Source organism: Lampetra planeri, chromosome 3 (assembly GCF_965212315.1).
Source record: "Lampetra planeri chromosome 3, kcLamPlan1.2.h2, whole genome shotgun sequence".
NCBI classification, from domain to species: Eukaryota; Metazoa; Chordata; class Hyperoartia; order Petromyzontiformes; family Petromyzontidae; genus Lampetra; species Lampetra planeri.
Genome location: NC_136109.1, coordinates 21,187,000 through 21,212,507, shown reverse-complemented (window position 1 = coordinate 21,212,507; position 25,508 = coordinate 21,187,000). Strand labels below are relative to the sequence as shown.

Genomic DNA, 25,508 nt, shown 5'->3' with positions numbered 1-25,508 from the left:
AAATAAAAAAACTAAATACCGAACGTGCGTAAAGAAGCATGGGGAGATGCATCCGTGGAATTAAATGACAACATATGCCTCGTTGAAGATAACATTTCAAAACTGTTGAGAAAAGTAAGTGGGCATGTGCAGCAGAAGCCACAAGAATGGATGATGGTCGAAGGTCAAAGAATAATAACAGAACGGTGGCCAAGGGATGGAACATGTCTGAGTGTTCGTCCTCCGGGGAGATGGAGCCATACAAATCAAATCTTGTACATGTGCTGGTTAGATTGTTGCATTGCTGGATCATGGGAGGCTGACGATAATAAAATATTATAAACACTTTGCATTAAATCATCTCTTTTATCGTTGAAAATCTGCAGGCAAATTCTACATATTGTTTCCGCGTTGCCGCGTTAATGAAAATTTACCGTGAAACGTTCATGAATCGACGACAGAAAGCACGCACACAGCGGCACACTTAATCCTAGCTTCCTGAACACTTGCTGCTCACAACCCTGAGCAATTAATAAAGTCACAACTGTTTGTATCCGCGCGCAGTACAGGGTGTGCCTCCTCTTCGTCCGCACGTTACACTGCCACGTGTACACAGTGGACAGCATATGGCCACTCTCGAGCGATTTGTAAATATTCAACACGCGTTAGACGCGGGCACGCGCTCTCTCGTGTGTTTACGACACGTGGTCGTTGGCTATCACTCGCGGGATAACGAGTACATTTTAAAGGGTTCAACTTACACGGGCGTGAAACTCGCAGAGCATAGTCCACACATTGTTAACCTTGCAGCCGCATTCCGTTAACGGTCATTAAGCCCTATCAATCAATCAGTCGGTGCAGCGGTTAAATGCAGCCCGTGTCTATAGGGCATAAAGCTGTCGGGCACCTGTTGGGCTCACTTAAGCAGGTCCCAAAATTAACCAACAGGCAAAGGCTGTGTTAGTAATTTGTAGTTTGCCTTCACGCCCACTCGTTCGACCTACCCCACAAAGGCTCTCCATATGAAAGTGACATTCATTTGCGTGTCTTACTCGTAGAGTAACTGCAATCGGGATTCACTACACTTCCATCCCCTTTTTCTTCTGGTTCTCGAGTCACGGCCCTTAACAAAAAAAATGTTCGATTCGAAATTCGTCCAAAACCTCCAGAATCTATGCCGAGATTACAAAAATAATGTTTTTAAATATTTCCCCCCAATTTGTTGGCTGGAGTAGGATCGAATATCAACGTTTTTAGTATTTAATATCTGACATTTCCGTTGAACTGGGTTTAAAAATGCAAAGGTAAGAAAACCAAACTGGCCCAAAAATGTTCTCAATTGGAAGCATAGAGCGAACAATATTTGCATGAGAACTTTCAGCATTTTAGGACATTGAGAACATCATGAGGTGAAATGTTAACTCCCTCGCCTGGTATACAGGAAGTCGTGGGTTCGATCCCGACCCTGACGTCTGTATATCTGGAGTTCTCCCTGTGGTCATGTGGATTTTTCTCGAGGCTCTCCGGGTTTTCTCTCCACATTTAGAAACATGCGTTTAGAGTATTTGGCTGCTATAAATTTCCAAATGATCAGCCACTTCGTTGAGCTATCATTTGTGGCCAGGTCGCTTCTGAAAAAAGCTAATATCAGACTGGGCCTTACCTGGTAAAATATAAAAAAATGTTTAGTTTATTTATCTCAGTAACATGCGCAGACAGTTTGACACAGGGAATTTCTCACCACACTTCACGCCGTAGAGTGGTAATTAGTGAAGCGGGTAAGGCCCTGGGAATGATCCAGACATCAGTTTCCACTGCTGATCTTCTCCATGGCTGGGAATTGACCTTGGATTGCTGGGTTCACAATGCAGGACATTAACCAATGCGCCACCACTCCACCCCCTATATATTTACTGCAGCCCGTTGTCAATTCATTAGTAAATGAGGGCCTATCCAGGCTGTGTCGGTTATAAGGGTTATTTAACCACACTGAAGATTACTTTAGCCACTTCGTTCGCACACATTCTAATGTTTACGAGCACATGTATCCATTTGCTAATTTTCAAGAGCTGACAGTAACTAATGTGCATGCCAAAGTGTTTATTTTTTGGCCGTGCTTTCAGTTTGAAGCGTGCCCAACATTGTATAGGCATGTGTTTCATACGTTTTGACACGGCCCTGTAAGTTCGTAATTTGGGAAACAAATGTTTCAGTTAATCTAGGCTCTGTGACTTGTTCCATCAGATCGCAGCATGGCAAACACACGCTGCCTGCCACATGGAATATTTTAAAATAAACAAAAAATACTGCTCCCGGACTCTCAGTTTCCAATATTATAGTGCAGCACTTTTCAAGTGAATAACAGTGTACCATCATTCAACACGACAGAGAAACCCTAACCACAAGGCCACTTTCCATTCTCTCCACTGCTTCCAAAGGAATCAGAAAAGCATGGCACATGCAACACACTGTTGGGTTTTCCCCTTTGAGATCAAAGTAAATCCTCAAGACTCTTCCAGAAGGGTCCATCATTGGGATATTTGGAAAATTACTTTTTAAGGACTGATTGAATGTGGGAGGAAACAAGAGTGTCTGGAGCAACATTCACACGTACGACGGGATAATGCTGAGAGGTCCTCACAGATGGGTTCATAAACCCATTTGCTGTCCTGCCATCTTCCTTGCCTCCTTCCAGCCCATCGGATTTGGGAATATCACAAACTTACAAGAGCGACCAATTATTGCCTCGGAAAGCATGCATGTGTAGCGACATAGAATTGGTCACTACGTAGCATAGCGCTTGCTGCTGGCAGGGAAGGGGATCTGCAGAGTGAAGAAGCCCTGACTGACAGCAGGTCACGTGACGGACCCGAGAGGGATCTAGGGTAAAGGTTACGGAGGGGACGAGTCGAGAGCTCCGCTCGTAGGTTCCAGAAGGGGGGCGTGGCCCCACTCCGACACGGCCACGCTGACAGGATAAAAGGGGACCCCGAGCGGGGAATCGGGGCTGTCGTTGGGAGTGGGATCCCCTCGCCGTCGTCGTCGCTGCTGTCGCCGTCCACTTGGTAACTGCGCTGCTAGCAGCAGCTGGCTCTCTTAGTTCAGCGCCGTCAGTGTCGGACGGCGAGCAACCAGTATAGATGTGTGTTTAAGCGAGAGACAGCGTTGTGTAACAGCAGAGAGTGTGTAGCAGTGTGCTCGGTGTTTAATTAAAGAATTGCCACCAAGAAGTTACGTCTCCAAGTTAGTCACTACACATGCACCACCATGCCAAGATTGTGTAACTGCCTAAAATCACACTTTTCAAATCATTTTCCACACCCATTCACTTACCTTCTCAGCTCTAAACAAATTTAAAATTTCTAATCACAGGCCCGAAACGCCAAGCGGCCAGCACCAAACAGCACAATTGAAGGTATGACAGATAAGTGTCAACACATTGCTCGAACTGAGCCAAGCTGAGCAACACTGGACACTGGCGCAGGAAAAGGAATCTCTCACCGGAGTCGGGCTGGGACTCGGCGTTCCTGGACGTCGGCTGCGCTCTACCGCCGCTCCGTCTCCGCCGCTTGGCGTGACCGCGCTCGCCGCGCGCCGTGGCCCGCTTGCTGCGCTGCGCCGGCGCCGCCGCGCCCTTCGGCGCGTCCGCACCGCCACCGCCGCCACTGCCGCTCGGGGGGCTGCTGTCCGGTGAGCTCGGTCGCGGGACGGCGGGCAGAGACGGCGGGACGCCGGCGGCGACGGCGCATCCTCCACCTCCTCCGTGTCTCCCTCTCGCGTGCACTTCCACTGACACCGAAGCATCGCGGCACGGGCTCCCGCCACCCTCGACGCGCGCGGCTCGCTCCGCGACGCCAGTGTCCACGGCGAGGGCCTGCCTCCCCTGCGCGGGGCACGGGCCCCCGAGGCGAAAGTTCTGTCCGGGAAAATCCACGTCGTCGTCGTGCTCGTCGGCCGTGGCGTTCAGGGTTTGCTCTTCCGCAACACAGCGCTGCGGTTGTCTCGTGTCGGTACCGTCCACCACTTCCTCCACAAATGTAACGTCCCGTATCTCGTGCTCCGTGCCGGCGACATTGGTTTCACTGGATGCAGCACGCCTCTCGCCCTCACCGTGCGACGTTCCGTTGGGGGTTTGTAGCGCTTGAACGTCGCCCTCGACGCTGTGAGTCTGAGCCGCGATGGCAATCTGACGCACGTCACCGCCGCCCTCGACGTCCCGGGTTTGCCCGGCGGTCCCGACGCTCACGCTCTGCCCTATGAGCCCGCTGTGGCGTTTGGTGGGCCTCCAGTTCTGAGCGTCGTCCACCGCGTCCGTTTTGCCGGCGCGTTTCCCTTCCTGCACTGGCTGCGAGATGGAGATCACCTCCACGTGGTGACTGATGGCCGCCCTGCGGGCCTGGCTACGCCGGGATCCAAAGTGCCTGCCAGTGGCGTGGCGAGCCAGGGCCAGGCCGCTCTCCTGGCTCTGAGGTCGGCCGCGCCCATGAGGCCTCTGCCGTGCCGGCTCAGAGGGGCCTCCACTGCCGCCGCCGCCGCCCCCGCCGCCACCCCCACCCCCGCCGCCGGTGTCCTCGAGGCTGGACGTGATGGTATCCGGCGCCGTGCCGTGCAGCGCACCGTACATCGGGACGTCCCGCGAGAGAACGAGGGCTCGGCCGCTGAGCGCGCTCGAGTCTTCCGAGAGCCGCCTCTCCGCAACGTTGCCAACCACGTTTCCTGCGCCGGGCCGAAATAAAACTTGAGGTCAAATTCAATGTCGTTTGTCGACATGTGCAGCTACTCACTGACTCAAGTCAAGCGCCGTGAATTTTTCGATCGTTTTTCAATTTGGGTAATCGCGTGCCACTCCCAGCTATATTTTTGTTAACCAATTCCATCAAACAGACCGAAGGGATTGTATTTATGGGAAGGATTCCAGCACGACATTTATGCAAGGCCACATTGTGCCAGCACGCCAAGGTACGCACAAGCCCGCCAATTTGGGCTGTGCGTACATTGGCATAGAGAGTGAATTTAATAAATCGGCGCGCCTCATTTTATCCCGAAGTGGTACTATTACGACTGGCAAATTGCCTTCCAGGAAACGTACTTGGTTTATAAATTTTTCTTCGTCAACGCGTAAACGACACACCCTTGTTACCGAGACACGCGGCACGTACATCTTGCAGCAAATAAACTTTTCTGCGCACAATTAACGCCCGAGCGACAATTTAGAAAAAAAAACATCCAGTTAATTAAAAAGCCGCGCTCCAATTTAATGCCGCTCCAAACGAAGGAGGTTAAAAGTTTTCAAGCTCCAAGCTTTGCACTCCGGAGACCAATTATGGTGTCTCACCGTCGCTTGAGAATCTGCGCGCCTGGGTGCCCGGCTCCCCCGTGCCCGGCTCCAGGCCTTGCGTGAGAACGGCCGCTTGATGGATCACATCCGGCTGCTCAAGGGTGAGAAAACGACCTGTCACCTTCCGAGCAGGGGGGGGGGGGAGAACCTGTGTGATGCGATTGCACAGCTCCCGCCCCCCCCCCACTTCCACTTCCACCCTCTCCACCCCCCACACCCCCTGGAGGCAGCAAGGTGATTACGGCAGGATGCAACGCAGGTCGTTTTGCGAGCCACCCCCGCCCCCCAAGGATGTCAGAGAAGAAAAAAAAAATAACAAACACTCACTATGGCTACATCAGACAAGGCCTTAATGATGCAGCACATCGATGATGCGTGCAGTGCGTAAGGCTTTCGCGGTTAATGCCGTGCAGCTCTCCGGAGCGTTTTCGGTTTTGTGCCGCGTGTTGTTTCGGCACGATGATACGACGTTTCACTCTGCACGCTGGGAGCTTCTTCAGCTCCTTCTTCGGTGTCTGGGGTTGAGCAGCAGGAAGGTGACTTCCTCCCTGGGAGCTGCTCGATTCGGCTGCTGAAGAAGCCCCCAGCGCTCGTAGGTGGCGCCGAACAGCACGCCGTAGTACAACCCGAACAGCACAGCGGAGAGATAGCGGCGAAGACCGCCACTTTCCAAGGAGCTAAGGCACTCGACTACCCTGTTATTAACTACCTGGTCGCACATTGAGAGAATAAATTCACTTGACACTTTGATGGCAATCTCAAGTGAGGAGTCACACTGCCATGTAGGCTTGATGAGAGAATTCAATAGGCTAATCAAGCGATGCCATTATTCAATTACAAAAGCTGAATGAGAAATTAAATGTTTAAAAAGAATACTAATGCTGCTACTGCTGCTGCACTAAATTATGAAGCACTGCACTGCATCTATATGGAAATAATAACAGCTACGTCATCATCTATCCACTCCTGGACGAAGGCCTTCACCAGTTGTCATCATCTCTCACGGCGGTCTCGCGATGCAACGATGCGTACAACTCCTGAACGCACAATAAAGTAATCGCTTCATTTCTGCAACAGACGTCCTCTCGGGCTGTTTCCCACCTTCGGCTGCTTCTCCGTCGTTAGTCTCGACCGCTGGCCATGATCTCTTTTAGTGACATTTCCTGCCCAATCCTTCTTGGGGCACAGAAGTGGTGAGATGTTAAATACCTCGTCTGGTATACAGGAGGTCGTAGATCTGATCCCAACCCTGACGCCTGCTGGAAAATTGGAGTTTGCATGTTCCCGCCGTGGTCACAAGGATTTTCTCCGAGTCCTCCAGTTTTTCCCTCCACATTTAGAAACATGCGCTTAGAGTATCGTATTTGGCTGCTATAAAATGTCCACGTGATGATAAGCCACTTCGTTGAGATACCATTTGTGGCCAGGTCACTTCTGCAAAAGAGCTACATAGCTCAGTGGCCCTTACCTAGTAAAAGAACTATTAAATAGTTTAGTTGTATTTTTTATATGTTCTGCAATCCATGTACTCCTGTTCTTTATATGTATACACACAAACTACAAAAATAAGGACCTTTTCACTGGAGTGCCTAAACACATATAACACGTGTGGTAGATTGATTCATATCTCCCCATACCCATAATGGCGACTCTATGAATTGTTGTGAGTCAGGTCCATAATTCAATTCAAGAATTGATTATTTTTAAGAGAGCAGTGAGTGGGTAACTGCCTTTACTGGCTGCAGAGTTGAAATGAACCCATTAGGTACAAAATACGTACGAAACGGAAAATATAAATAACTAACGTGCGCAATCCATTGCGTGGGTCAGGAGCTTATGAACCGGTATTACACGATGAATCTAGGCACCGTTCCACCTCTGCCACTCACATACAAAAGGCCTCCATTGAAAGAGACTCTCACCCACGCCTCGTTTAAATAAAGAATGTATGTCTCTGTCTCTTGGTGACAAACAAAACGATAAAAAAACACAATCCACTGACATAACCTGACAAATAGTTTATGATCGTCACTCATTATGCACATGGGGGAAACAAAGAATGCGTACAACACTCTTGTTTCACATCGTGAATGTGCTAACGGAATTTTATTGCCATTGATGGGGGTCAAACACCTGAGTTAGGGGTCAGGGTCGAGAGGTCATTGCAGCCATTGTCGCTCGACACCGCGAACCCTCTCTCCGTTGCGTCTTCTGATAGATCCCACAACTATTGAGCAGTTGACACCTTGACCCCGAAGTTCCACTTATACAATGGTCCTCTCTTACTATCCCTGGGTCACTGACCTCTGGGTGCCCGCTCCAATTTCTGTCTTTTTCACCTGTCTCCACATGCGGCCCACCCATTACAACCTCCTCCATTCCTCCGAGTTACGGTGACATGATCCTTCCAAGTTGCTTACCCTATCCTGCTATGAAATTCCAAGCATCTTCTGCAAAAAACTGACACTTCCTTTCTGTGTTAAAGTCCACCACTCTGGCAGGTACAAAGCAACGCAAGGCATGAATCATGCCTCACTGCTCCTTCCCACGCCTTTGCCATCACTCTAAATCAGGAGAGGGGGGAATGCCCTTACTTTGGGTGAATGGGACTTTTCAATACCTTTGGCGGGTGACATTAATAACACACACCTAGCGTTATCCAATAATAACACCAAAAAAACCGCGCGTGGCAACCAAGTAAAAAAAAGAGGCCTTTGCAGTGACAGAAGTGGCTGAACGTGCTAAAATTAAAAACGCAGTAGGACTCAATTAATGCGGCTGAGATGCTTTCGGCATTGGATGAATACCTTTCGCGGGCTGTTTCGTAGTCGGAAGGCTTCGTGGCAGCAGATCTCATGAAATTTACAACTGAGGTTTCGTATGGCGTATAAAGCGGGCCAGCCGTATGAACGGAAGACACGGGGTCGTGTGAAGTGAGGTCAGGGGCCCCCTTCGCCCTCCAGGCTCCTGGTCCTCGCCGATCCCCTTTGGCTTCCCAATGCAATGCCTTGCTTCTCGCCCCACACCCCCCTTCCCCGGCTTTCTGTCACAACCCAGCTACGAGCAGGCCTATACCGCATCAAAACTACACCATCACTGACAATAGACCAATTCTTCTTTGAAAATCATGATCATCCCATGCACAAATTGCACAATTGCTGTACAGCGCCTTGGTAAAGGTGCTATATAAATCTCGATAAGACAAGACTAAGATGCTCACAGCGACGGATAAGATATCATTCACGGGCCGTTTCGTGGGGCCGTATGAAGTTAAGCCGAAGGCCACGTGAGAGATGAATACGTGGGCGAGGTTTGTAGAGTCCCCACCGCTGCTGCTGCCGCTGTAAATCCACACGCACACGCACACGGGCCGCGTGGCCTTGGGGCCGACGAAGGCGTACCTGGGTGGTACGGGTCTGGGCAACGACGGCCTCGTATGGGGGCGGCAGCTCCCCGGGATACACGGCCTCGCACCCGACCCGTGGCACGCAGATGTCATAGGGACAGTGGATCAGGTGCAGCCGCGACGTTCTGCCAAAAGATAAACACCAGCTTTTAAAAAGGCACATCGACCGCCCCCGCAAGCAGCAATTACAATTTTGAAAGAAGGTCGGTGGTTTCTGTCTAAAATGAGCACTGAGGCGCAAGTGCTCAGCTCCTGTTCACGGTCCTGAGCCGGTGGTGGAAATTCCACGGTCGAGTCTAGCCTCGGGACCACATCCACTGGTTGACTTCCACGCAAGCACGGCTCATCCACCCACGAAGAATCGAGAGTTAACCCAACGAATGCAGCTGCTGCAATAATGAAACCCACGGAGATACTTGTAACTTTCACGTACGTTGAGAGAGGGCGGTCGGTGGGTTGCGAAAACATCGTCGCATGTGCGAGACACCGATCTACAGGGCTGGCGAGGTGGTCATTAGATAGCAGTCGAGAACGTTGGTTGCTGAGCTCTACAGTACAGACCTTGAGTGTTCCAAGTATCTGTGTGGGTTTCATTCGGGTTATTGTGTCGTGTTTCTTCCTCGCATGCACACATTTCTTCGCGAGAGAAGTGGCCAAACATCCCACCCTCTTGGAAAACAGTCTCGAGACTCAGTGTAATGTTCTTGAATAAATAAATAAGTGGACGCATATATTGAACAAAAAAACAACCCACGAGATCCTCTCCAAAGATGTTCAGCTATTCATCTTGATGAGTCAGAGTTGACGGGATGTCACGCGTTAATTTCAGTGGATCTTATTTCAAATCGCCCTCGTCTGATGACAACGCGGGCATTGTGAAGGCAGCAAAAAAGGAAACGTCTCTGCATCTGCCAGGCATGCACGGGCATGCCGGCTTCACCGAATGCCATTCACTCCGAGACACACAAACTAATCATTCAGACAGCAAGTTCCACTGCAATGTCTAAACACATTGTGCACCAGAAACCCATTCGTACAGTTAATAATATAAAAAAATTAGAATACTTTCATTTTATATACCGTCATTCATGCTGACAGCATCCCACAATGCTCATTCTGCAAAGCCTCAAAACATATTCAAGTATACCCATTGCATTACTTGTAAACTAGATTAGGAGGAGCCAAGAAAATCTGTCTTTGTGCCATGTGTAAGAAAACATAAACATTCTAGATTTAAAGCTTTCATGACTGCAAGGATTCATACTCTTAGGTTTTTTCGGTAAAGTCACCAACGTCACCTACGTGACTTTACCGAAAAAAGAGTATAAAACATAAACACGTTATTTTCATGTTTTGTAAAAAGTAACATTGCGAAGACACAGGAACACTGAAATAACCAGCAGGCGCATGCATTACTGCTATGCTCCGAGTATCCGGTCATCCTCGCAATGCTCTGGTCATATCGAACTATACTAATTAGATTTAACCAGGTAAGGCCCACTGAGCTTTCTAGCTCTTTTTCACAAGTGCCCACAAATGACAGCTGAACGAAGTGACTTATCATCTCTGAATCTGTAGCAGCAAAATACTCTAAATGCACGTTTTTAAATATGGAGAGAAAAACCGGAGAACCCGAAGTAAAATCCACGCGACCACGAGGAAAACATGCAAACTCCAAATATCCAGGCGTCAGGGTCAGGATCGAACACACGACCTCCTGTATACGAGGCGAGGGAGATAACATCCCGTCAGCGCGGCGCGCCCCGAAAACGCGGAGGTCATCTCACCGATTCGCGTCCATCACGGGCGTGTAGGTGTACTCGGGAGGGTAGTAAGGCGGAGGAGGGATGGGCGGCACAAACTCCTCAAAGTCCACCGTCTGGTGCACCAACGAGTTGTGGGTGTTCAAGCAGTCATGCTGGACGTGTGAAGACCGCTGTGGTACAAACTGAGGAGAGCGATATACCCAACATATTTCTTTAATAATCACTCTGACAAATGGCTCATTAATGAAAGGCGTCAAATGGATTTTCATTCAATGCAAAATTATCTTTGAGAGATTGTCACAGCGGTATCTTAATTATTATTGCTCCTAAGTGACATGGTGCAGGATTATTATGAATACGCATCTAAGCATCCGCGATGAAACAAATTGTAACAATTGGAGGTCACGATTCGATCCAAGAATAGAACCTAGCGGCCTGCAGTGGTCACACAAAACGATTAGACGCAACACGCACGAATAATCAATCCTTCATTGAATGCATGTACTCTATAACGAGTAAAGTAAAGGCCTCCGCAAGGGAGATGCTCTAAGAAGGCCATCTCGAGTCTATTTGGCCTAGCCTTCCACACTGGTCAGAACATCTTAGAAGGGGTGGGAGGACTCACACTTCACCCCACCACACGCAACTTGCCGATCGGCTAACTGGGGTGTACTCATTTATACTGCCGGGTGGACGAAGGCCGAGGGTGGGGGGGCATTTAAGAAACTTACACTTAGTTTCAACTGCCGTGCCGAGTAATCACATCGAACCAGCAACCTCAAGATTGTAAGTCCAGTGAGCTAACCCTTCACACCACAGCAGCATCCTCAATACAACACACGTACAATGTATGCCAATAATCGAGTCTTGCTTGCACGATTTAGTCCACGTATTGTAAATTTACAAGTATTTTTTAAGGATGAATCACTTCATCGACAGGTTTCCTCATTAGCCCGGCAGTGCTACTCGCTGCAACGGGACGTAGGCGGGCGAGGGGGCGTGCTGGGAGCAACGCACCATGTGTATGACGTCGGCGGTGATGATCTGCACGCAGCGCATGGCGGTGGCCAGCGCACACACGATGGTGGCCAGGATGGTGAGGGCGCACACGCTGAACAGGAGATCCTGGCGAAGGCACAGGCGGAAGAACAAAACAAAAATCTAACGATCAATTTCATAGGCAGTCGTTCACGCAAATTGCATCTCACAATCGCCGGGGAACCACAGAGACACGAGCCGGAACGGCTGCCGGGCGGTGAGCCGGCGGCAACAATTGCTCCGGAGAAATCTCTACACACGAAGCAGCGGGTCGCTATCGGCCCACGAGGCCTTGCAGGCTCACGACCCTCCGCGTCGACGCGAGCGGTGGCTCGAGCCTCCTCGCCCGCACCTTGAGAGCCAGGCGGATGGTGCTGCAGTCCTGCAGGGGGTTGAGGCGCACCGTCTCGCCCAGGTTGGTGCAGCCGCCGGTCTGCTGCCGCTCGCAGCAGACGCACACGCCGTCATCTCCCGGCTTTACCTGCGTACGGACGGACGGACGAACACGTTATTACTGCGGTGCTGAACTAGCGAAGACCGATTTAACAGCCCACGGCGACAAAGGCAAAGATTCCCCCGTGTAGCCCGATCAGACTGTTGGGGCAAGTGCTGTTAAGGTAGGCCGGCAACGGCACACGAGGGGGTGGGTGGCCAGCTCCATGTCCGGTCGCCTTTGTCTCCCTCGTGGCGATGTTTACACACTAGGTACTCATTTGAGGCTGAGTCGACCTAGGGGAGGCCCAGGTCCGGTTAAGATAATCGTCACTGGTGTTGATCGTCAGCGGGAATCGAACTCAGGCCGCTGGGTGCATCACGCAGCGCACTAACCGCTACACTACTGCTCCCCATAAACAACCCACGGACGTGTGCTCACCAACAGCAGGAAGGCACAACTCCCATCTTGCCTTGCCTGTAGGTCATGTGACCGCCACATGTGCATGGACCGTGCTTTGAGCCCTTCTCTGCTGCTGTTTGTGAGCCGCACACCTTCTGCGTGTGCTGTTAAATCCATTTGTGTCTGGTCTGCACACATCAATTTTATGGGTTTTCTCATCATTTAGATTCGATCGAGCAGTGATATTTGGGCGTGTGGGTGAACGCGCCCCCATGTCCACTGCAGCAGTGGCGCTTACAAAACACACGTAGCAATGAAAGCACTCCGATAATAAAGCGTGTTGCCATAAAAAGCATCGAGGCACTGATATCACTCACGCACGCGTGCGTCAGTGATGCACTCTACACACACGTATAGAGAAAACCCTGATATCATGCTGTTTGAGGAGACCAGATATATTAATTGTAAGAAACATGAATACAATTAATTACAAAACAATTACTAATTACGGCAATGGGTGGTGTTTCGGATGGACATGAAATACGAGATACTAAGAGAAAATACACAGTGCGTGGAGGCGCATTACAATTACATTTTACAGCAAAAAATGCTTTGAGATGATGCAATCGCGTCTATTTTCTTCACACATCCCCACCGTCGTACGACTGTATTGATGTGCGTCACGGCGAGCAACAGCAGCCCCTTCTCTTTCGGCAGCGCAGCATCACTCATTAGCGCTCGATAGATGACTGTTTACTATCGCGTTTCTCATTCGAGCTCGTCCTGAGACTCATCCACAGCCTGCGGGGGAGAGCTCCCCCCCCCCCACCCCTCCTGCGCCACGCGCTCCATTCCTGCCGGGTAAATATGCACGCAGCCCAGAGCATTCATTTTCAGCCGGGATTACCTCCGTCGGATCAACCTCTCATTTGGGATTCTCGAAATACAAACAGGGCGCAGCTGGTCTTTCCCGAGCACCGCTCAAGCCAGGTGCTCCGTGTTGTGCCGCGAAAGCCCTGGGTGCGTGATGGCAGCAGCAGTGGCAGCGGCAGCAGCAGCAGCAGCAGCATTTCCCTCCGCTGACAAGTTAAACCCCTGCTGCTCAAGGACGGCTTATCCACGTGCATTCTGGGTTGAAGCATGTCCCAACACCAGCTCTGTGCGGCGCCACAAGCCTCGAGCCCGCCGCTAGCCTCCTAATCATTGCAACGCCACGATGTTAAAACGCCTCTACAATGCACGCGCTGAGTGTGAACTTGCGAAAAATGAAGACATCATATAAGCAAACGTTTCCTCAATACAACCACTTCAATAGGTGACATCTTATATTCTTGGTTCTTTCGGTAAAGTCACGTAGAAGGGACTTCTACGTGACTTTACCGAAAGAACCAAGAATATGAATCCCAGCAGTCACGAAAGCTTTAAATCGAAATTTAGGTGACATCTGTTTACGTACAACTTTACTTACAGATTTTGTCATTCCTTCGGAAGTAAAATGTGCGAGATAAAAACTAACAAGCAACGATGATCACGCCGCACGTATGTTTGTAAAACGGCCGTTCTCATTTACCACAGAATCGTATATCGTTCGACACACCGTGCGCAGCAGCAGCATTGGCAACGGTGGAAGTGTGCCGATGTACAACGGTAAGGCACGCCAGCACTGCTCAGAACGACCAAAAAGCCTTATACCGGCGCGCGCCTTGCCGGGGCGGTTCCTATTCCTATAGGACGACGTTTCCACAGCGACGGGAGCGGCGGTGAACGTGGGCTTGCAGGACAAATAGCTTTCATTGCACGGGACCTCTACATTTACCTTTCGACCACTGAGTATCGACCGGAATTTCGCGGTGACCCCTAGCCAAGTGGGTTCTCAAGAGCGCGGTTCCCCCGGTACCACCGGGTGGTCTGCGACGGTCCTCAACATTAATTGAGGTAAAACTACGCTGATTAAACTATCCTAACCTCAAGATCTAAACGCCACCCCCACGCCCTCCAAAAAAAAAACCATCATTGCCGCGTTCAACCTTCGATTGGCTACGTACGGTGTGAAAGAAGTTCAACATACATACATACAAACATACATTCTATGAATCATTGTTAGTACTCTTTGATTTTTTTCGGTAAAGTCACGTAGGTAAAAATTTTAATGAAAAAACAACTAAATTTGCAAAATTACTGTGACGGAAGCTTGTGTTGCCTCCGAAACGTCGTGATTTAATTTAGCTGTTTTTTCATTAAAATTCTTACCTACGTGACTTTACCGAAAAAACCAAAGAGTATGAATCAGTGTTAGCAGTTCTGGTATTTAGAGAGAAGTGAATTCGTATTGTCACCAGGAGTGGGGTGGGGTGAGGGGGCTGTGTGGGGCCCGTGGAAATGTTTGCATCGGCTGAGTGGTCCGCTGGCTAAAACACGTTTTGAGAACCGCTGCCCTCAGCCGCTCGCTGTGTGCACCCACCAGCTGGCAGTGCGTGAGCGAGTTGACGAGCTGCGCATTCTGGCACGACAGGATGGAGCCCGCCAGGTTGAGCATGACGCACACGCCGGACAGCAGCGTGAAGAACGTCACCTGGGAAGGGCGGCACCAGTTACACGCACGCATGGGCAGAGACACAGGATGCGTGAAGGCAGTGCGTGGAAAATAAAGCACCGGGCAGGAGGGCAATACCAAATGTTGTATTCGTAACGTATGCTTGCATTTTAGAGCGGGGCTACTCGATTTTAAGACATCGATGACTCGACCGATAAGACAACACGAAAATATTTGGACAAAAGTCTCACCTCTTACCACGTGCGCCGCTGCATGGGAGACAATGGGTGGGTGGGGGGGGGCTTGATGATGTCATCGACATCATCAGTCACGTGGCGCTGGGAGTGTGGCCATTTTTTATTAAACGGCCTTGGTTAATATTGACCACCAAAAAAAAGTCGTCGATTATAAATTTTAGTCGATTACTTTTGATTGAAGCGGCTCATCGGCTCTACATGGGTTTTCCATGCGAGTGGGCGTAATTTATGTGTTGGGGGGGGGAAGTAAGTTCACACCATGGGTTTAGAGTCGGCGTGCGGCTTAATGTTTTACACGGCAAGGATCGAACCGATGTCAACCGTGTGAGCTGTGGCTGGGAATTTAATTAATGTCTCCGGGTTAGTAGCACTACGTCCAAACTACCACTGATCCACACGTACATACACACACACGCTTCCACACCAAGGTAGCTTATGCATCAGTGGGTACCAGGGTGGGAATGATTAATTGATTCTTGGTAACTATTGAGTTGTAAGCTCAAGATACACGCGTCAAAGTGCGTGTGCAAGAATCGATGTTTTCATATGCACCGTGTGTTTATTGGGTTAATGGCACACCTGCAGCCAAGAGACACTACTGTACACTGTAATGTAAAATAATAACATTCTTGAATTTAATTAGGACGCTTAGTCGCAACAATACATTGCATCTCTGGGGTGAGTGAATTATTCTACACCGTGCTACATATATGACTCGGAAACGAACCCAAATCATTAGCTGTGACGGTCCCACCTGAAGACCGAGACTTGTGTTGCCTCCGAAACGTCGTGATTTAATTGAGTTATTTTCATTTATTATTATTTCATTTTATTATTATTTTTGTAACCTACGTGACTTTACCGAAAAAACCTATGAGTATGAATCCTTGCAGTCACGAAAGCTTCAAATCTAGAACAAATCATCAACATTACAGTAGTGAGCGCTCACCACTACACTACCGCTCCCCAACACGAGACAAAGATCCCCCTCCTCTCCCCAGTATAGCCTCAACAGACCGTTGGGGCAAGTGCGGTGAGCGAGTAGCACACCTATGAAGAGCGCAACGGCACACGAAGGCGGGTGGGTGGCCAGCACCATGCACCAACAGCTACGAACCAGTGAGCGCCCATGGATACTGGAGACGGGGGGAGGCGGGGAGAGTGCTGGCAATTATTTTTAATCAATGCAGCAAAGCCGTTTGTGAAGAATCCGCACGGCTGGAAATGTCACAGAGCACAGTCGCCTGCAACGGCCGGTGGCCACCACAACGAGGGCGAGCCGGGCGCGTTAAAAGCGGCCGCTCGCCTCGACGGCAAAGGCAATGGCCGGGGCACGACTTCGGCAGGCAACCAACGCTCCCATCCACCGACGTCTTCCCAGAAGGCTCCACCGACGAGATGTGTGGAGCACCCCGACTGCGATTCCATCGCGGTGCATAAACAATGGGGCGAGATGTGCGGCGAGCACGAAGTGGCCAATCGCGTGTGCGCATGTGTGGGAGGCAAACCAAGCGGGGCTCAGATGAAAATGTCAAAATCTGTATCAGCGGATGCGGTGTTGTTCTTTCCATAACACCCTTCTTCCCTGACCCATGCACGCCCCCGGGTCCCCCGTGGCTGTGCTTTTGTGTGTTGATTAGTTCGTGTGAGAAGCTCCGTTTTCTCTGTCCCGAGATGATTTCTGGTGGATTGCCATTAACGTGCGAAGGCGCGGTCGCAATCCTCATCGCTTTCGCTTTGTGGTGATTATCAATCGGCATTCGTCGCCGCCGCCGCCAAATGAATCCATGCGGTCTCAATCCGGTTTTGGTTAATAACAAGCCTTTGTCGATCTACCGCTGGATGAAAGTCTTACCCATGCTACGTCGATAATATTCTGTGCCTGTACTCTGCTGTGGTGCCCTTAGTTAACCTCCGGTGTAACGCGGCGCGCGCGATTAAATTAATGATTATCGACAGCTCGTCAATCTGCTCTTTGATAAAGGTCGAGCCATGCCGTGCCAATTGTGGGGGTTGCTTGACCATACTTCACCACACTGGTCAGTGCGGGTTTAATGAAGGGCGAGGAGCCAAGGACCAGTTTGAGATCACACTTAGACCGCTGATGTCAACCGATGCCAGAAATTGAACTCAGGGGTCATTGAGTTCACAGCGCAGAGCCTTCACCACTAACCGCCGTGCCACCGCTGACTCCATTACTCATGCACAAATACATCTGTTCGCTCCAAATGTGGCAGACTTCGAAAAAATTTGACAAATTGCTGCATGCATGGCAACGTCACGTTAATTTATTTTAATCAGCAGAAAGGCTGAAACTGTGCCGTCGATCATTTTCATTTTTCTGCCCTCCTTTAATTACAGAAGGCTCAATTATTCCCATGACGGGTTGTAGGAAACGGTGGGAGGAGACGCAAATACATTTGTGAATATTTCACCATATCCTGCATAAAATCGCATTGGGTTTTAGCGCTATTCACTGCACACGCAAAAAAAAAACCCAAATTTAATTATGCTTAGTCTATGGCCAATTTAGCCCTTGCGAGTAAGTAATGGCTTACGAGAGCAGTTAAAAAATACATCAAAAGGAGGTGCGCAGGCAAGGGCACCCAGCAGCAATTCAGCCCAGCGTGAATCCCCTTTTGTTCCCGGGTGACACAGCGAGGGGGGAGGGGGGTCTGCATCGACCGGGCCCCATTCAGCCAATCACCAGCCAACACCAGTGACCACACGAGGCGTTTGGACGTATCGGAAAAAAAATGAGCTGCAGCAGATATTAGAACGTCCATTCCTATCGGCTTTCTGTTACCGAGCATTACATTTTGTTGGGCAATAATCTCATATAAAAAATGATGGAAATTACAGCCCGAGCTTAATTTATTCCGCAGATCTCCGCGCAAGCCTCTCTGAAGTGAGCACATTACAGTGTTGTCATTGCATGCCCTGGGCTGTAGTTAAGTGTGCTCCGTACTTAATCGGCAGACCTTATTTTTAAACGCATCTCTTAAAGATAAATTTCGAGTTGAAACAAAAAAAATGCGCAAACCTTCATTTTGTTCATTTGTTAGCATCTCAGCCCGTGGAAAAATCCATCGTTGTAAGCAAGAGATGTAAGCTATTGCCGTGGTGCCTGCAGGACAGAAGCCTATTTGCATGGTAATGGCATATAATCTACACAGCTGATGCGAATGGAAAGCTGGAATTCCGCAGATAACAGCACGAACAGACAACAGAGAATAACCGTAATGGGTTTTTCTCAAACCATTCTAGCTGCCCGACACCAATTCGACATTTTTTTGGGGCTGGTCATTAGTCAACGCTGCTTTACAATCAAAAGGAATGCTGCCCAATTACCTCTGCCAATAACAAGATGGAGTCAATTACTGGCTCAGCCATGACACAGCCACGGTGTGCAACATCGTTACCGTCATAACTTCCAGGGATCGCAAGCCGTGAACCTGCTTTCTACGCGACATCCGAACCTATACGGCGAGGCGGTGCTGTGTGATCATTTCAAGGGTCAATAATCAAATAAGTATTACTTTGTGGAGTCCCCTAGTATCGGGGGGGGGGGGGGGGGGGGGCTGGGGAGGGCTGACCTCCCCACCCTCCTGTCGAAGGCTCAGCCCCTCTCTTCTAAATTGTACCGTTGAAAGTTTGTTTAAACATTCCCTGTGTCCTGTACCCCACCCCTGTGTGTTTCGTATTCCCCACCGCAGGGTTTACTCTGTGTGAAGTCAGCAGCAGTTATCCCTCCAGCCCCTTCCATCGTCACGGCCAAATCTCCCCACTGGCTCAGGTCCACCAACGGAGATGGGCATCGATGATGCTTGTTTTAGAAGGAGAGGCCCTTTGGCAATTTGTCATGAAGCTAACGTATCCTGCAAGGTGGCTCAGCAGAAGGTTCCAAATTCAAATCCTGTTCAGGGGGAGGGGGGGGACTCAGCCTATCTTCCCTTTGGCGTCGATAAAATGGGTACCACCTTTGTGGGGAAATCAACAGCAGTTGTCCTATGGGTTACACTCACCCCCACCAGAGGAATGAGGAAATTCCACCAATAGCTAAGACCGGTAAACGGGAGATAGCTGCTGCCTCATGCTCATGACTTGTCACTCCACGCGTACATTAGTAATTTCATGATTCACCCCACCATCGACGATTCAATACATTTTACGAAATTTAGGACAGCGAATTATATTTTTTAAAATCGATTCCTTTGTGCCATCATTTTTTACATGTTTGCATCGTTTATTTTTTTTGGTCCTATTATAGTTTCATTCACTCACTTAAAATTGACATTTGCAGAAATAAAAAAATACGTCTATTCTTATACAAGCACGATTCAATGCATATACCATGAGCCTGGAAAATCAATGTTAATCGATGAATCGATGATGGATCGTTGTTTTACCCCTCCCCAGTTTATATAAAACGCTGCCACTCGTTCCTAATTGTTGCATAGCTACAAACCCACACATACCGGCATGCATTCATGACACCCACGAGCTTGTATTTAAAAATAATGCATCCAACAAGGGAATACCCGGGAAAACAAAACAATGCCAAGCCAGCGTTGTTTGACAGTTCACAATGCACGTCCACACGTGAACAATAAAATGACATCGCCCGGGTTATGGTGGCCAAAACAACCACAGAATAAGAGCGCCTACAAAGAGGGCAGGCAATGTAGTTGATTTTTTGTTTACCGTTGCTGCGCACAGACCTGAAGGCCCAAAATACCAAGCGACCAGCAACAAACAGCACGATAAAAATTGCAAGAGATAAGAGTGAACACATGTCTTGAGTGGAGTCAAGATTAAATCATAACTTGGGAGGAAGTGAGAGGTAATAAGCGGAACAGAACGATATTTTGACCTGCAGTGTGGATGTTGAACACAGCATCGATAAGTCGAAACGGTCAGTTCGGGCAGACCGAAGCAAGCAGCAATTCACTGTGATGCGAGCACTGTGAATTGTGCAGACAAAACTAGTAATGAACACAAAGTGTTTTATTGTAGAAGTCAACGATCACTGTGAGTGAACCAAACGGGCATGGCGATGACTGTGACTACTGCCCTCTAAAGAGCAAATCACAACCAGACCGCGACAAGACGAAATGATAGAGTCCGAATGAAAGTGAAGTCCAACATAATTTTGTAACCTTCTGAGAGACTGCGGCACACCATGGAAGATCAAACCATGTGGAGTGACGTTAAATGGATCACTACGGCGTGCAGAGCCAAGTGCCGTAGAAATGGGCGCAGAGGCGAACACACCGTGCAGTACCACTCAGTGGGCCACGAGGGCCATGGTACTGGGTGCTAGCGGAAGAGAGTCAGATGAGTCCTACTGGCAGAGTAGGGGATCACAGCCTCCACCAGCGCCGCAGGTCAGAGGTCGCAAACGGGTTTTGATTCCTTACCCGTACCCGGCCGCACCAGGGTCGCAAACGGGTGCCCGTACCCTATCCGATAGCCGGCCGGGTACAGGTAGTCGGGTATCGGGTAGGGTACGGGTATCGGGTACCCGGTTGCGACCTCTGCCGCAGGTAATCGCCACAGAGTCGGCCACTGGGGGAGTGTGGTGGGGAGAGGCTGGCGGTAGGGGCCATGTGAGGACGAGTCACCTCGGCACCGGGTTAAGCACGTGATGGGCCGGGGTGAGGAACGTGGGCCAAAGGTGAACGAGGGGACACGGGAAGAGTAGCTGAGAAACGTCTGGAGTGTTCCCGAAGGGGGCGTGGTTAAGGGCGGAGCCAGAGAGGGAACAGGTGCGGTGTAGCCTGGAGCCGTCGGGAATATTCCAGAGGTAGGCGTGGCCGAGGGTGGAGCCAGGCCGCGCCGGGATAGGATGAAAGGAGAGCTCCGATCGCATATCGGGGCTGTCTGCAGGTGAAGTGGAACTCAAGTGCTATGTCTTCGTCTTGGACATCGTGGGTCAGGCAGCACGTTGGCTGCTCTGACCCGGTTATAGTTTTCCCGTATGTGAGAGAGATAGGTGTATTATGGTTCCGTGTGTAACAAGAGTGAGCGATAGGTATATTTAGTCCCGTGTTATGTAAATGTAAAATGAACGTTGTTGCTCCTAAATGACTCACTACACGTGTAATTGGCTATATAGTTAAATTTAAGTTAAACAAATCGTTTTGCCAACTTCGCCGATGAGCCAACCTGAGGGAGAACATGTGCATGTCCCTCAAACCAACACTGATGTCAAATAAGACTCAGACTATGGCTAATATAAAAAATAAAAACGCTTAAATTAACTGTGATGTGAGCGCTTACCACGAGAGAGATTGGCCGCTTCCAAGATATGACTCCTATGAGACCAGACAGCAGCACCTGTGGGGAAATAAACGCATATTCACAGTGCAATCATCACCTTCATCGTAATCATATTAACCGTTAAGATTCAGCCACGCTGCTCCACGATGGAGGGCTGTGGGTTTGAGCAACGATGCCAGTATCTCCACGACGATGAACGGGGTTAACGATTGAGCTGTACAGTTTTGCACAGTTGAAAAAAAAATCATTGTTATTTTGGAGATGAAAATTAAAGATTGCATTGTTCTGTAAAAGCCAACACACATTAATTGACGGGGGTCAATTAATAAAAGCCACGTGCAAGTTTTGTCGCAAAGTTGCACCTGTAATGCACGCATGCAGTTGTTTTTCTCTCTCTCCACAACTCATTAATGCCAGCCTTTTAAAAGCCATAATTGTACAAGTTCACTTCAGATTAGTATAAAATCTGCAGAAGCAAAGGAGCCCTGGGGGTTGTTTTTTCGTGCCATAAATAAATAACCAGGGGGATCTGTGTTTTGTGGCTATGGCACCGACGGGAATCAATCCCAACACAACAATCCACGATTGCGGAGGGTGTCAAAGACGGCATGCCGTGTCGCCGTGGTGACCATTGGGGAGCGACAGATGCTGTTGTCAAGGCGTCAAAAGTCTCCCCTGTAACTTGTGGCGGCCACACTTTCAGCGAGCCTCTACATCACCAAGTGGCACCGGCCAAGCTGGACAGGCTCCACACACACAAAAAAAGCAATCCATAGATCCTACATCAGGGCAGCAGTGGAGTATGGCGGTTGGCATAGGCCACAGGACAGGGATGCCCAGAGGGGTTGGAGTAGGTGGGGGGCAGTGGTGGGGTGGGGCGGGGAAAGGGGAAAAGTGCCTCAGCCCAAAAACCCCAAAATGGCCCCACAACACATTTGTGATTTCCTCACGCGGCATTCAGCCCCAGGCCTCGACGGAACCGATGGGCAGCCCTTGGCCCTGGGGCCGCCGGCTCTGCGGTAAGTACAAAAAACAACCACATAATGGGAAGAAGAGTATCTCAGAATACCAGCAGAGGTTGAAAACTCAACGTATTTGCTTGACAAACACCAGAAGTTTCAAATGTCCAGAGAAGACTTACACATTTCTCAAGATAGCTACCTCAAAAAGAGACACTGTCGCTAGGAAAACCAGGGTCGGTGGCAGCTCCATTGGGCCCTGATGCAAATGCTGAAATGCCCCGCCCCGTCTGCCCCCCCCCCCCCCCCCCGCTTTGTAGCCAAACACCTAAGACCCTCCAGCTGCATGGGTCACGGTACAGTTGTACCACCTGCACACTCGATGCTTAGTACTCCACTGCACCTTTGTAAGTGTTAACGTGGGACACACACTGTGGGCGGCACCACTACACGCTGCATTCACACTCGTGCATAAGTTCACAAAGAGGTCTTTTGTGAACAGAGCTGAATTTGCACGGACCACATCTTCACGCGACTTAGAGAAAAGCCACACTGACACACAATGGCCAAGATCCCCGTTTAGCCTTAGAGATCACAGGGGTAAGTGCTGTTAGCAGGCACCTACTAAGGCCAGCATTGGCACGTGGGCACCACGCCTGACCACCTGTGTCTCTCCAGTGCTGTTTACACAACGCGCCAATTACTCAATTAAGGCTGAGTCGGAGGCTCAGATGGCCTCTGCCGCTGGCATTTTCTAGGTTGGGGAATTAAACGTCGCTCTCCGGAACTGTAGTGTAATGTTCAAAGTGTGCGAACCACACACGCGTGAAGATCCCTATGGGTAGCCGTCACGAGGTAGGATTCCCACGGTCACTCCCAGCCAAACCTCCCCCCTGTTCCTCTCCACTTGCACAAGGAACATGGGATTCTGATCGCAGCGTGGTTTTATTGTACAACATCTCATATCTGATCCATCACATGTAAGCCTTGACCAATTAACTGCCCATGCGCAGTGCCCTATTTGTGCAATGGTGTAACTGGTATCGGATTCCTCCAGGCTTCCTCCAGTCTAAATAAATATTCTGATTCTGTCGTTCAACATGGATGTTAGCAAATGTAAAAAAAATATCACATACAGTGTCGTACTCTATTCCTATTCTCGCGCACATTCGCTTATTTACTAAAAGCGGTAAAGAATATTCCCGTGTTTAAAGCCATTTGTACTTTAGTTTCATCCAATAACCTATTTTGGCAATAGTGACATGACTGCCATGTGCTATAGATGATCACATATTCAATCTTTTCACATCCGCCAAAACTGCAGTCCGTCGAAGAGTGGGACACGCGACGTTGTCCTTTATTTCCTTTGTCTTTTGAACAAGTGATCTTTTTTCTCCAGAATAATCTCCCCCAAGTGTAAGCTGAGCTTTCTTCCACTGCCCCCTGCCCTGCCAGCAGATTGATGTGCAGATATACGCAGCGCAATGAACATCAGAGAGAACCATACGCGGTAATGTTCTGAAGGTAATTCAGTCGGTTTACATCCGATGAAACATCGGATGGTTCTCATCTCCTCTTTACAGGGACTTAACCTAGCGGTGGAAATTCCACATTATTATGGCCGGGGGAAAGTATATCCAAACAATAACACCACCGTTGACTTCCACCAAAGCGGTCATCATTTTATTGATCCCAGAGGGATTATGGGCTGAGATTTTGAACTTTCATCCTTCCAATTTGCAGTTCGATCGTTCTGCAATTGTGCCACCAAGATAGATAATTTCAATATGATATTCTGCACCGTACCGTGATGAAAAGTAAACAAGAGCTGTGAGATAATGAAGGCCTCTGCACACCATGTCGATCGTGGGGGGTCGTTTGACCATACTTCACCGCGCAGGTCATTGCAGGACCCGGTTCGGATATCACTCGGCACCAATGCTATCCACGGCCCATTAATCGAACTGACGTTTCCGAGTTCAGAGTGCAATGCTTTTAGCCACTGCACCACACCCCCCCCCCCAACAATACAAAACAACGCCACTGTACGGTATAGCATATACAGCGAGTTCGCCAACGTGCTGTAATGTTGAACTTCTTTCGCACCGTACGTAGCCAACCGTGCTAATCAGAGATGCGGGGGGAAGCGCGACAAACTAAACACAAAAAGCAGTTCCAGAGAGATGAGTTTTCAATCGAGATGATTTAAAAGCACACAGCTCTGGCGGCTTCCTAACACCGCAGGGAAAGGGCGTTGTGGAGAGCGCACGCAACGCAGGTACACAGTGGCGAGACCTCTGGCGCGACTACATCTTGCTGTCAGGAACTTTTAAAAGGGTTTTAATTTGGCACGCAAAAGTAGACGCAACCTGCACCTCGCTTTTAGTCGATTTCCCCCCCGCGCACCTTTGCGCCCTGAGCAACTCATAAGGCAGAAGGATGTGAGCGCGAGCAAGCCTCCTTATCTCATCCTGTTCACCGACTTCAATATGTATCCTCTTCATACTTAATAAATAGAGACGAGAACACAGCTGCTGGCCAGGACACAGTGCTTGCGATAACTCGGTCAAAATCCAATTTCAAAAAAAGCCATTACAGATTTCATTATCAGCTGCAATCAGTGCTGCTGCTGTTCCACGGGTATTGCCGCGGCGACAAGAACTACCGGGTCCGTAGGCTTTAGTGAAAGGGGCGGAGGGGGAATCAAAACAAAAGGCAAAAAAATAAAAGACGGGAGGAGAGAAAAAAACCGAAGAGGGATTTCATTCTGATACATTATTGCACTCCGCTGCCATCGATCACGCATATCACAGGCAGCACTGTAGGGCAGACTTATTGAAAAAACCGTCGGCTCAGCTGGCTTTGTACACAAGCGCACCTGCACATCCGATCCATCACTCGGCGAGACACAAACGGCGATTGATTTCGGGACGTCGTGCGTGCCAGCGCCGCAGAGCTCTGGCTAAAACAATGTCGGGTAAAATGTTAACGAAAAGGGATTGGGGTGCAAGTTTTAGAAAAATATATTTTTTAAATTTACACGCTTGCGGAAATTGATACGAACACATTTTAATTATTTTACTTATTTAATTGTCCTTGACGAAACCACCCGCAA

General features: G+C 49.5%; 1 protein-coding gene across 1 annotated transcript in view; it reads right to left on the bottom strand.

The window, feature by feature from the left end:
- Nucleotides 1-25,508, bottom strand: part of LOC144734733 (uncharacterized) — a 74,293-nt gene that overhangs the window by 10,203 nt on the left and 38,582 nt on the right. The window contains exons 2-10 of the mRNA XM_078617076.1: nucleotides 21,435-21,491; nucleotides 14,824-14,934; nucleotides 11,880-12,008; nucleotides 11,507-11,614; nucleotides 10,511-10,671; nucleotides 8,719-8,848; nucleotides 5,315-5,408; nucleotides 4,534-4,695; nucleotides 3,481-4,494 (exon numbers count right to left, since the gene is read on the bottom strand). Of these exons, the coding sequence (XP_078473202.1) occupies nucleotides 3,481-4,494; nucleotides 4,534-4,695; nucleotides 5,315-5,408; nucleotides 8,719-8,848; nucleotides 10,511-10,671; nucleotides 11,507-11,614; nucleotides 11,880-12,008; nucleotides 14,824-14,934; nucleotides 21,435-21,491 (1,966 nt within the window). The remainder of the gene's footprint in view (nucleotides 1-3,480; nucleotides 4,495-4,533; nucleotides 4,696-5,314; nucleotides 5,409-8,718; nucleotides 8,849-10,510; nucleotides 10,672-11,506; nucleotides 11,615-11,879; nucleotides 12,009-14,823; nucleotides 14,935-21,434; nucleotides 21,492-25,508) is intronic.